Source organism: Hyperolius riggenbachi, chromosome 11 (assembly GCF_040937935.1).
Source record: "Hyperolius riggenbachi isolate aHypRig1 chromosome 11, aHypRig1.pri, whole genome shotgun sequence".
NCBI lineage: Eukaryota > Metazoa > Chordata > Amphibia > Anura > Hyperoliidae > Hyperolius > Hyperolius riggenbachi.
The window spans coordinates 48,880,164-48,892,194 of record NC_090656.1 but is presented as its reverse complement, the minus strand read 5'-3'; the positions used below and the strand labels follow the sequence as shown (position 1 = coordinate 48,892,194).

Here is a 12,031-nt window from a genome sequence, read left to right as displayed (position 1 = left end):
TCCAGAATGATTGCATTATCAATAGTTTCCTTAAAGAGACCCTGAGATGGGGCCACAGGAATAAAATATACATACCTGGGGTTTTCTCCAGCCCCCTCCGGCCTGATCGCTCCCAGGCTGTATTCTTCAGTCTTCCTGTTCGCGTGTAATTGGCCCAGAGAAGTCCTTCGGTCCAGGGCCAACTGCGCATGTGCGGCTTGGCCGCGTGCCCGCTCCCTCCACGTTCACGTCGCCGGGAGCGCTTTGAGCCTGCCGGGGGGGGGTAAACAGATGAGCGCGCCTGGCCGGACTGCGCATGCCCCGACTGGCCCTGACTAACCTAACAGATTTTCCAGGGGGCCAGTAGCGGGCGAACAGGCAGTCAGAAGAGGACGGCGTGGGAGCAATAAGGCCGGAGGGGGCCGGCGGAAGCCCAAGGTATGTATATTTTATTCCTGTGGCTCCGTCTCAGGTACACTTTAAAGAAATGGTGCTATGGCATAGCAGATTTTTTTTTTTTATACGATCATAACTGGTTTACATATACAATTTGCATTTTTTTTTAATGCTGTGGATTAAATATGATATTTTTTTCTAACAATCTCAATGGCTTAATTGAAAATAAGATTACCACAAAATTGCTCCATTAATGGGCACCACCAGAATGTCACATTCCCTAGAAGCACAAGCACCAGCCTTCTTCTAAGAGATTTAATGTCATGTAGATCGTCATGAAAAGAATCACCACTTATGCATCATGGAACCAATCAGGTTGCACGGGAACTCCCCAGTCATGTTTACAACATGTAGAAAAGAGCACAGCGTACCACTGTTGATAGGATGAAGGGAAATGTAAAACAGTAAGGGATTCAAAAGACCCTCGTAAAAATGAATCAGGAAGGTTGGTTGGTAGGCTGTACTCTTTTCTGCTTCCACTCGGTCATCCAAAAAGCAGTTGGAAGCAGGACAAACGTTTCAGGGGAACAGTCAGTGATTCTTCCTTCCACTAAAGATGGTAAAAGTAGTGCACTGAGATTTAAAATACAAGTGCAAGACAACCTAGAGGCCACAAAGAAGAACAAAAAAATCAAAACAGAAAACTCATTACCAGTAACCTTTTTGTAGATACATTCAACGTATTAGACACTCACTGACCAAGAAGTGGTATTACAGAAATACCAATGAATCTAAATTTGGTAGTACACAGTGGTTTATGTTTACAGTGTTACAATGCAGTCCTATATACTGGTTACAAAGGATAGATAGATATGCTCTGAAAACAGTGTGTGCTCTTGTATTATTTACCAATGACAATTTGGGAAGAAGGCCTTGGACTTGTCTCATGACTTTTTGGTATGATATCCATGTCCTGCAGGTGAAGGTATTAAAATTTGATTAACGTCATATGTATTGAAGTATAGAAGCTATACCAATAAAGAAAGAATACAGTGGTAACAGACTAACCTCATCCTGTGAAAGGGACTGGGAGCGAATAAGAGAACGCCTTTTTTTTACAAGGTCAGCATCACGGAGGTGACCTAGACCTCCTGCCTTTCGTGGAGGAGCAACTGGAACGGATGACGATGAAGCTTCTCCCTCTTCTTGATCCGCTAAACCTTCATTAACGCTTAGTCTCTTTTTAACACGAGGAGGTGGAATAACTCCTTTTCCAATAGTGCTTGGCAGCTTCTCTTCCTCTGGGTTTGTAAGGTTCTTTTTCTTTGTTCTGTGCTCCACCATGACAGGAGATGGCGTTCTCCTTTCTCCAATGGAGTGTCTTTGTGAACTATTTACAGGCGAAGATCCTGATGGCTCCTGTTTCTCAACAGAGGCTTCATGCTTATTCTGGTTCTCAGGCATGGCGTTCACTTTCTCTTTTACCTCCGGTGCAGATATTACCCTACTGTCATGTATGAAATGTTTTAGTCCTTCATTCTGATTCTCTACATTGCTTAATCCTGCCTGAGATTCAGGTAAAGACTTTGTCACCTCTTGGTCTCCAGAGGTTGGATGTGTAATATTTGGCATTCTAGGCTCTACATTTATTAAGTTCTGTTTATCAGTAAGTTTGTCTGTAACAGTGCTTTCATCAGAGGTGGAGCTTATGGTATTCTGATCCACAGGAGAAGCATCTTTCTCCCTTTTAGAGACCAAGTCCTCTTTTACTTCTAAGGCATTGTCAGGTTTCTGCTTCTCTGTAGCAGGTGTCTGGGCAACACTGGTAAAGTGGGATCGTATTTGGCAGAGATATGTTAGAATAATGAGCTTGTCTGGCACAGAGCGAAGCAGCATGTCAGAGGGGGATAAAAGTGGTGGAATTCCAAGAGCAGCAAAGCCATCATATGCCTACAAACAAAAATGTTCAAAATCTCCATTAAAACATGTCCAACATACAACATGAAGTGTGCTTGTTGCTTTTCTGCCCTCTCTCATAGAAACACCCAATGCTGTATCTCTTTCATCCCCTCCTTTGCCCCAACAGCTGCCCCTCTACTTATGCCATATCCTGCAAACACATTTTCTGCCTTCAGAGTACCCCACCCACAATTCAACCTCTTTTTGCTTTGTCCATTTACTCAGTGTTTATGTCCTTTGCCTGAAAAGGCCACCTGCACTCCACCTCTTCTCTTTCAGCAGTTACCCACCATTTACCTCTGTTTGAATGTGTATTTAGCAAGAACAGTCTGTTATCTGTATATCTATGCATTACCAGCTATAACCACAAGGGGGCAGTGTCAAAATAGCAAAGGTCTCTTACTAAATCCTGTGTCTGTAAATGAAGTTGTAAAACAAACTTATTTGTTCTTCTTGGTTTGTATTAGCCTAGAGTACCACTACCACTAACATTACCATTATTAATTATCTGTCTATCATCCCTTTCTTGTTTTACAACATTCAATCCCTTCTCTACGTACACAGCCAGACAAAACTTCAATCCCTTCTCAATGTACACAGCTACACAACTTTTAATCCTTTCTTCAAATGCAGCATTCAACTCATTTTCTGCATACACAGCCACTTAGCATTCCGTTTCTTCTCTACAAACATAGCCACACAGTGTTCAATCTCTTCTCTATGGTCACAGCCACCCAACATTCAACTCCTTCTGCACATAAAAAATTACACTGCATTGAATTCCTTCTCTACATACACAGCATTCATTCCCTTACCTATCATTCAGGCCCTCCTAAATACACAGCCACATTGTGTGCATCTCCTATATGATATATTTAACTGACATTTTTTGTCGTAATAAGCAACGATTTATACAGGAAAATCATGACGATTAACAATGTCGTCTGAACTTCCGCACCCCACTGTATAATTTATTTCTGTGGCCCAGTCTCAGGTACACTTTAAAGAAATGGTCCGACCGCGTACCAGAGTTTTTCTTTGATACGATCGTAACTGGTTTACATATACAATTTGCATTTTTTAGTGCTGTGGATTAAATATGATTATTTTCTAACAATCTCAATGGCTTAATTGAAAATAAGAGCATTACCAAAAAATTGTTCCGTTAATGGGCACCATCAGAATGTCATATTCCCTAAAAGCACAAGCACCAGCCTTCTTCTAGGAGTTTTAATGTCATGTAGCTTGTCATGAAAAAACCCACCACTTATGCATCATGGAACCCTTTGTTATTAGGCCTCAGTTATTTGGACTGAGTTAGTCAAAAAGGCTTGAGGAGCAGACCTGCCCTTTAAGGGATTTTCTCTTAGAGAGAAAATCTGCAGTTCTGTCAGCAGAACTAGAACATACCAAGAAGCTGTTCTATGGACAAGGCCGCAGGTCTCACTGACCTCAGCTTGTACGCCACTGGAACAATAAACATCAGCCATATTTACTAAATATCCACATTCCAGTAAGTAAAGGAAAGGTGACATTAAATATTAATCGAGTGGGTGGGTATTATGACACCACGATGGGGTTCATCCAATAGTCTAATGCTAATGTTTTTCTTTCCCAAGGTGGTGCTTTTATAATGAAGAGTACTGTGCTGATGGTGATCCTAGGTTGCCATTTCGTCCTAGGAGAACGAAGAGAGGACATTCTCCTGTATAATAAGGGGTTAATGAGAATGCAAGGCCCAAGCATGTTAATGTTTGGTGACCAAGGTACTAATCCTTTCACACCTCCCTCTGCTTGGCACAGATGGACCAAGCAGGGATGGAGGAAAAGAGCACTTGTGCCAGGAGAAAACAAATTTCATGGCACAATGTGGGTGAAAGGTCTGAAGGGTCAGGTGTGCGGGCAGTGGGAATTGAATGGCAGTGTAAATCTGCTATTAAATGCCACACTCCCAGAATCGATGCACCGATCCAAAGTTTGGTTAAAAGGTACATTGCAGTACAATGGGTACATGCAAAAGGTGGAGTGTGTGATTCAGGGGTACCTTGTCTTGGTTATGCAGAGTGAGATGGTTCCAGATTGGAGAGGAACGAGCAGGAGGCGTCAATTCTCCTACCAGAGAGACGCAGGGGACAACATCACACTCTGGAACTACCAACAGAGAGTGCCTCTGAAACAACTATACACACGTAAAGGCTGGAAAGCCAAGGGTTGGTGGTTCTCAAAACAAGAAGTAAAAATCGAGATCAAGCCACATTTCCAGGTGACAAAGAGGGTGGGGAGAGCGGTCCCGGGGGAGGGAAAGCCAACACAGGGAACCCCATTCACACTACACGGGTCACCACAGGGGACTATAGTACACAGTCCATATGCAGCCGCTTATCCTCAGGCTAGTTGGGTAAGTGAAGAGGTACTCTTAATTGAAAGATTGCAGAGAGTACAGTCTTCCCAACCTCTGGTACATAGTGTGCCTCAGGACATAAGGGGGGAAGAGGTCCAATCAGGACAGTTGGGGACATATTTTGTCAGGGAGATGCTTAAAGATCCTGTCCAACTGAGATTGGACAAGGGGAGGTATATCGATTTTTCTGGAGAAGGATCTTTTGCATGGAAGCTTCAAGATGTTTGGGTGAACAAATGGAAACCGTGCAACATTCCTTTAGGCACCGCCACTTCCTTAGTTCCCACCTCAACACGTCTTACACCATGACCTGAGAGGTCAAACTTTTTTGGTGCTAGACGGGTAGGTGAAACGAGTAGAGTTGTCCTCATGCGGGCAATTCTCACAGAGGTACCTGTGTTTGCCGGGGCAAGTCAAATTTAGTGAAGAAGCCTGCAGGCTCCATAAAGCAGAATGCGAGGCTACCATTCAAAAGATCCACCCTGAAGCCCAACCGATAGTTCCGGTGGCTAAAGGAAAGGTTTGTTTTTTTAACATAGTGTCTAATGATACATTCAAGGTATATTCTCATAATTGTTCTGATAATGGGGATTTTCCAAGGGGAACATATTGTGTGAGTGGAGATCCCATATGGATCTAGTCATCCAGGTTGGATGACGTTGTTTCTCAAATTGTTAAGAGAACTCTAAAGGTCAAAGTTTCACGGGTAGTTCCCGTCCTAAAAGAGAACACGACGTGGGACAAAGGGGAACAGGGGTTGATCCAAGACGACCACACGTTGATACAACGGTTAAACAAACAGTACACTAAGTTAGAGGTAAGATTTCCCCATGATACAGGTGATCTTAACGAGGTAGAACACAAAAATAAGCAGGTGAGTTCCAGTCTGACCTGGTGGAAAAGGGTTCCGGCGATGTTCCAGGGACCCTCGGACTGGGCCTCTGCAGTTCCAAAGTTCTTTCTACACCCACTGGTCGTCTGGATGGGGATGACAACTTTAGGCATCATTATCCAGGTGAGGTTGCGTGTTAAAATTACGTAAAACAAATTAACCTGGTCCAGAGATTGGTGCCTCATAAACAATCTCATGAACCAATATTTTTAAATTAAGGGATATACAGGGTTACGGGTATAGGTTTAGTAGTACCGGTGATGGAGTTGATTGTATAGAGGCGCTCTTTTAGAAGGCTCCTGGTACTGCTCCATTGAGTAACAAACAAACGAGTTTCACTTTTCTGTGGTCATGCAAGTTTGTGAGTGATACGCAAGTGACGCAAATGCTGAGCATGTGGTATAGAGGGACTTAGAAGTAGGGCCTCCCCAGAGAGCCTGGTTACAGGAAGACCAAGAGGTCTTGCTCTCTCTTCCAGGGATAACCGCTTAGAGCAGAGAAGTTGTGTGAGCATGAACATCGAAAAGTGAAACATAAAGAAAGACACCAGGTACTGGTAGGTTCAGCTGCGGGTCAAGCCTTTTTAGGGGGGATTGTTATAATTTAAGTAGGCCTCAGTTATTTGGACTGAGTTAGTCAAAAAGGCTTGAGGAGCAGACCTGCCCTTTAAGGGATTTTCTCTTAGAGAGAAAATCTGCAGTTCTGTCAGCAGAACTAGAACATACCAAGAAGCTGTTCTATGGACAAGGCCGCAGGTCTCACTGACCTCAGCTTGTACGCCACTGGAACAATAAACATCAGCCATATTTACTAAATATCCACATTCCAGTAAGTAAAGGAAAGGTGACATTAAATATTAATCGAGTGGGTGGGTATTATGACACCACGATGGGGTTCATCCAATAGTCTGGTCTAGGGGATGGCGAATATGATGTCACGTTTAACTCTTTCCTAGTCGGTATTAAAAACCTAGGTGGGCGCTCAGAGCTCACTCTGCTTCTGACTTTCCCACTAGATCTAAAGGCTGACTGGAACCTCTATTTTTCATTCTATATATAATCTGATATAATGTATGCTGTACATACTGTAGGTAGTCTAGTGTAACGTAGTTAGGAAGAAGGTACCTGATTGACTTCAGCAGGAAGTCTAATCAAGAAGCTTGTAACACAACATGGAAATCTGCTTTGCCAGGATATGATGAACTATATCTGTATATATGTCTCCTGAATAAACTTCGTGAATATTGAAGAAGCCTGAGAAAAGTCTATCTCCAGCTTGCTGTGTGATCGTGTTTGCAAACTCTTGAGGAGGAGTTTGCTGGTGCCGGAAAAAGGTGAATTAGAACAGTTTATAACACCCTTCTCAATGTACACAGCCACACAACATTTAATGCTTTCTTCAAATGCAGTATTCAACTAATTTTTTGCATACACAGCCACTTAGCATTCCGTTTCTTCTCTACAAACATAGCCACACAGTGTTCAATCTCTTCTCTATGGTCACAGCCACCCAACTGCCTCTGACACAGGAGACCTGGGTTCGAATCTCGGCTCTGCCTGTTCAGTAAGCAAGCACCTATTCAGTAAGGAGTTCTTTGGGCAAGACTCCCTAACACTGCTACTGCCTACTGAGTGTGCTCTAGTGGCTGCCTCGCAAGCGCTTTGAGTCCGACAGGAGAAAAGTGCTATACAAAAAAAGGAATTATTATTATTATTTAACTCCTTCTGCACATACAAAACTACACTGCATTTCTTCTCTACATACACAGCATTCATTCCCTTACCCATCATTCAGGCCCTCCTAAATACACAGCCACATAGTGTCCAGTACCTTCTCTACATACACAGCCACACAGCATTCAATTCCTTCTGTACATACAAAGCATTCATTTCCTTACCTATACACAGGGCCACACATCATTCAGGCCCTCCTAAGTACACAGCCACATAGTGTACAGCACCTTCTCTACAAGCAATGCCACACAGCATTTAACCACTTAGCTGCCTGAAACTAATCCCACAGTTTTTCTTAATTAAGTAAAGTATATATTTTTTCACCATAAGATAAAAATCAAGCTGACCTTTTTATTATTTGAGTTTACATTTAAAGGGTCCAACTCTTCAAAGTTACTGAAAGAGAGTAAAAAAATATGTTGGCTACACAGTACTTCCTGTTGTAGTTAAAGGATTAGGATAGATAACTGCTGACACAGTGCGCAATGCATTGCTAAAGTTACATTTCTGTTACATAGAAAAGCTGGTTTCATTTTGTGAGTGTTAATGGCAATTGTTAAGTTTGACTTTGCTTATCATATACTTTAATACACTTGAATAAATAGAAAAGACTGTGAAAGACCATCAGAGCATCAGAATAAAATACTGAATATACTTTTAAAAAATAAATAAATTATGAATTGACTTTTTTAATATCTGACAATCCCTCATCTGTCAGCAGACCCCCCCCCCCCCCCCCCTCTATATTTGGAATCGTCCAAACAAATAAATTAAACATTGAGCACAGTAACTATAAATATAATCTGTGGGTGAATTCCTACAGTCTTTTTAATGACTAAAATCTAAGCGTAAATATGTAGATATCAATATACTGTGTGACAGCTGTGGAATCTCATGACTGATCGGGAAAATGTAAGCTCACACTCACAGGGGCTGGGCTCTCTCCCTTTGGATCTGTAATCACTACTGGAGAAAATATGACTTTTCAGAGTCAGATTTTAAGACAGGAAGAGGCAGGTTTGCTGCAATGTTCCCTCCATTCACCCTCCTATCCCCCCCGAGAGTAATTAGAAATCAATAGGCCCCCTTGAAAAACTTTGGATGGGGTCTTCTCCTGTCAACCCCCCCAGAAGAGCCTGCTGCACACAGAATAGAGACTGTCTATAACAATTTGTATGATTTATTAGAAGTGGCTGAGCAGTTGCAGTCATTAGAACAAATGCGCAGAGAATAGAAAGCTTTTTCTCTCCATGCCCAGACTCCTCAAGTATCACTACAGGACACAGCACTTGAGGTGGGGTATAAAAACGCTGTACACAAGACCCTGCCGAACACTGAATAGGGACTGTCTACCCATCTCTGTCTGCAAAACTTTGTATGATTCCTTATCAGTGGCTGAGCAGATGCAGTCATTAGGACGATTGTGCAGAGAGCAGAACTTTTTTTTCTCTCTTTGCCCTTAGTTGTCAGTTTCCCAGGACAAGCAATCCTGTGGCTTCTGAGCCCTCCTGTGGCTGCATCCCTTGCAGGGTCTATTGTTATGCCTCCCCCCTCCACATTCAGTCCCTTTAAAAAGGAAGGAATGGGAGGGTGATAGGAGGAGATATCATAGCAAGCCTGTCTCTTCCTGTCTGAAAATTTGACTTTAGCCAAAAGTCGAATTTTTCAAGAAGTGAATATGGTGGCCAGGCCATACATGTTATAGGCCTGCTCCTTTTGCATACTCCTAAACTTTGTACATGGGCAGCACGGAGGCGTAGTGGTTAGCACTCTCGCCAGGCAAGGCTAGGTCCCCAGTTTCAACTCCAGTCAGGGAGCGATCAGCGTGGAGTTCGTATGTTCTCCCCGTGTCCGTGTGGGTTTCCTCTGGGCTCTCTGAGTTCCTCCCACATCCCAAGAATATACAGAAAACTTAATTGGCTTCCCCCTAAAATTGGCCCTAGACTACAATGGACATATGACTATGGCAGTGTTTAGATTGTGAGCTCAAGAGACAAGACTAAATATACTCTGTAAAGTGCTGTGGAAGATGCCTGCAGGGTCGGTTCTAGACTTTTGGCTGCCTGAGGCAAACCTGTGAGGATACCCCCCCATTTGTAATGACTGCACAGCACCTGACAATTTACTGCCTCCCCCTCACTCACTGTCAGACTCCTCACACAGCACAACAAGCTTCTTATCCTCAATAATGTCCTCTTCACCTCACTCTCCTCTCGCTTCTCCTCCTACTGACTTCATGCTGTTAGTGTAAACACAGTACAAATATGCTGCCGTGGATGCCGGCGTTATATAAATGCTAAATAATATTAATAAATAGCCTCCCACTGTACTTTAATAGGAGTTTGGTTAAAACGGACTTGTGCCATTGCACTTACATGGATTCTTCAGTGGACTGTAAAGTAATGGCACTTTATTGTAATAAGAACCTCAAACAATTTAATATATTAAAGAAGAATTTGCGTTTGGCCGCCTCTTCTAATCGCTATGCCACACCTGTCACCAGTGGAGCCATGCACACAATTAGACAATACCTCATCTGTTAATTATCTAAATGTTCAGCTGAAAAATATAAGAATAGCAGCGAATGCCACATGAATTAATCACAATGAGCTCCCTATTGTTTGGCGTCTCTTACATGCTCTCTGGGTGGAAATGATGAAGTATGGCACAGAATGCCAGCCCGTTCCTCCAGGAGGTGGTGAAGTTACCGATCCTCACTCCCCGATATCCGGCCGTCACCTCCTGACACCAGCGCAGGAGCGAATCAGTGCTCAGCGCTTCCTGCAAGGATACAGCCCACATGTAGGAAGATTCATGGATTTCCACAGACGTAAAATTATAACATGCAGACAGGCAAAACACACACAGATATGGCTACATACTAATAGTATAACAAGAACATCGGACAAACCACATAGAGAACAGCTGCAGTTTAGCAATTGCCAGAACAGCCAGAGAAAGCCCCCAGTGCTACATGCATGGTCAGTGTGGAGGGTAGTAAGTTTAATCTGCAGGACTACAGCAGGAGACAGATGCTAACCTATAACGATGCCAGACAGAGGCTGGACTAGGAAGCTCTGTGTTGGTTAAGGAGAGCAGTAACAGGCAGACATCACTGGAGGGGAACTGACACTTCACAGTCTGTGCAAAGCGAGACAGAGACAGTGCTGATAGGCAGATCTTCAGCACAAGATAGGAGACGACGAGAAGAAAACCCCTCTGCATATTTTTATAATATGCATTTAACAGAACATAAACCATGCATAGCAACATTTTACTAAAAAAATAAAAAAAAGAAAGATTTTACTTGCTCCACCAGACCATAGATCCTCATTGAATGACAGCTGCCTGGTCACACCTAGCCAGCCTGAACCACCCCCCATCTAGCTACTTTTTAGCTAGGAAGGATTGTTCAGGACTTAACCCTTCCCAATCCTGTGTCGTGCCATATCCGACATTCGAGTTTACTGCTTCAGCTCCAATGTCAGACTGAAATATAGCTGATGCCCCGCCCCTATGCTCCCTCCCTGCATCACGTAATATAATGTTATATGGGCGCATTTGGGCTACCCACTGTCTGTGCCACCAGATCTAGTCCAGAGCAGCATCAGGCTACATGGATCAAAGTGTCAGATTTAAGGTGGGTACACACGTCAGATAAAAGTCTTTGGAAAATGAAAGATCACAGACCAATTTTACCCCCTTTCATGTAGTATGAGAGCCATACTCTACACAGTCTATTCTATGGAGCTGAACTCCCCATCAGATAAAAATCTTTGCAAGATGCTGCACACAAAGATGGTGTACACATGCAACAGATCAGTATCTGCAAAAGATCTGTTCCTGCAAAAGATCCATTGCTGCAAAATGCATTCATAGTCTATGATATCTGCAGATCCCATACACACCTTGTTTAATGGACATTCATCTGCAGATCAGCCAATTATCTGCCGATCTGAAGATCCAACCTGGTGGATCTGATCTACAGATAATTGTCCGTTAAACAAGGTGTGTATGAGGTCTGCAGATATCATAGACTATGAATGCGTTTTGCAGGAATGGATCTTTTGCAGGAACAGATCTTTTGCAGATACTGATCTGTTGAGTGTGTACAGCGGTCTTTGTGTGCAGCATCTTGCAAAGATTTTTATCTGATGGGGAGTTCAGCTCCATAGAATAGACTGTGTAGAGTATGGCTCTCATACTACATGAAAGGGGGTAAAATTGGTCTGTGATCTTTCATTTTCCAAAAACTTTTGTCTGACGTGTGTACCCACCTGAAGTCTGACACTTCCATCCCCTATGGCACTACGCTGCCCCATGTAACTACACTGGCATGCTTACACTTCAGGGAGCAGCTACAGGGTGCGAGCTGGCGCCATACTGGTCGCCTGCTGATTAAGGATTGGCTTCCTCGAGGCCAGGGCTGTAACTAGAATTCACTGGGCCCCCCTGCAAAACTTTGGATGGGGCCCCCTTCCCTTACACACTGAATAGGGACAGTCTACAAATCTTTGTCTACAAAACTTTGTATAATTCGTTATCAGTGGCTGAGCATATGCCGTCATTAGAACAATTGTGCAGAGAGCAGAACGTTTTTTCTCTCTTTGCCCTTAGTTGTCAGTCTCTCAGGACAGGACCCCCTGTGGCTTGTGGGCCCCCCTGCAGTTT

General features: G+C 43.3%; 1 protein-coding gene across 5 annotated transcripts in view; it reads right to left on the bottom strand.

Annotated features, from left to right (window-relative positions):
- Positions 1-12,031, bottom strand: part of EHBP1L1 (EH domain binding protein 1 like 1) — a 181,563-nt gene that overhangs the window by 16,460 nt on the left and 153,072 nt on the right. For all 5 annotated transcript variants that reach the window (XM_068260656.1, XM_068260660.1, XM_068260658.1 and 2 more), the window contains 4 exons: positions 9,996-10,141; positions 7,708-7,756; positions 1,444-2,325; positions 1,285-1,348 (listed from right to left, as the gene is read on the bottom strand). In XM_068260656.1, the coding sequence (XP_068116757.1) occupies positions 1,285-1,348; positions 1,444-2,325; positions 7,708-7,756; positions 9,996-10,141 (1,141 nt within the window). The remainder of the gene's footprint in view (positions 1-1,284; positions 1,349-1,443; positions 2,326-7,707; positions 7,757-9,995; positions 10,142-12,031) is intronic.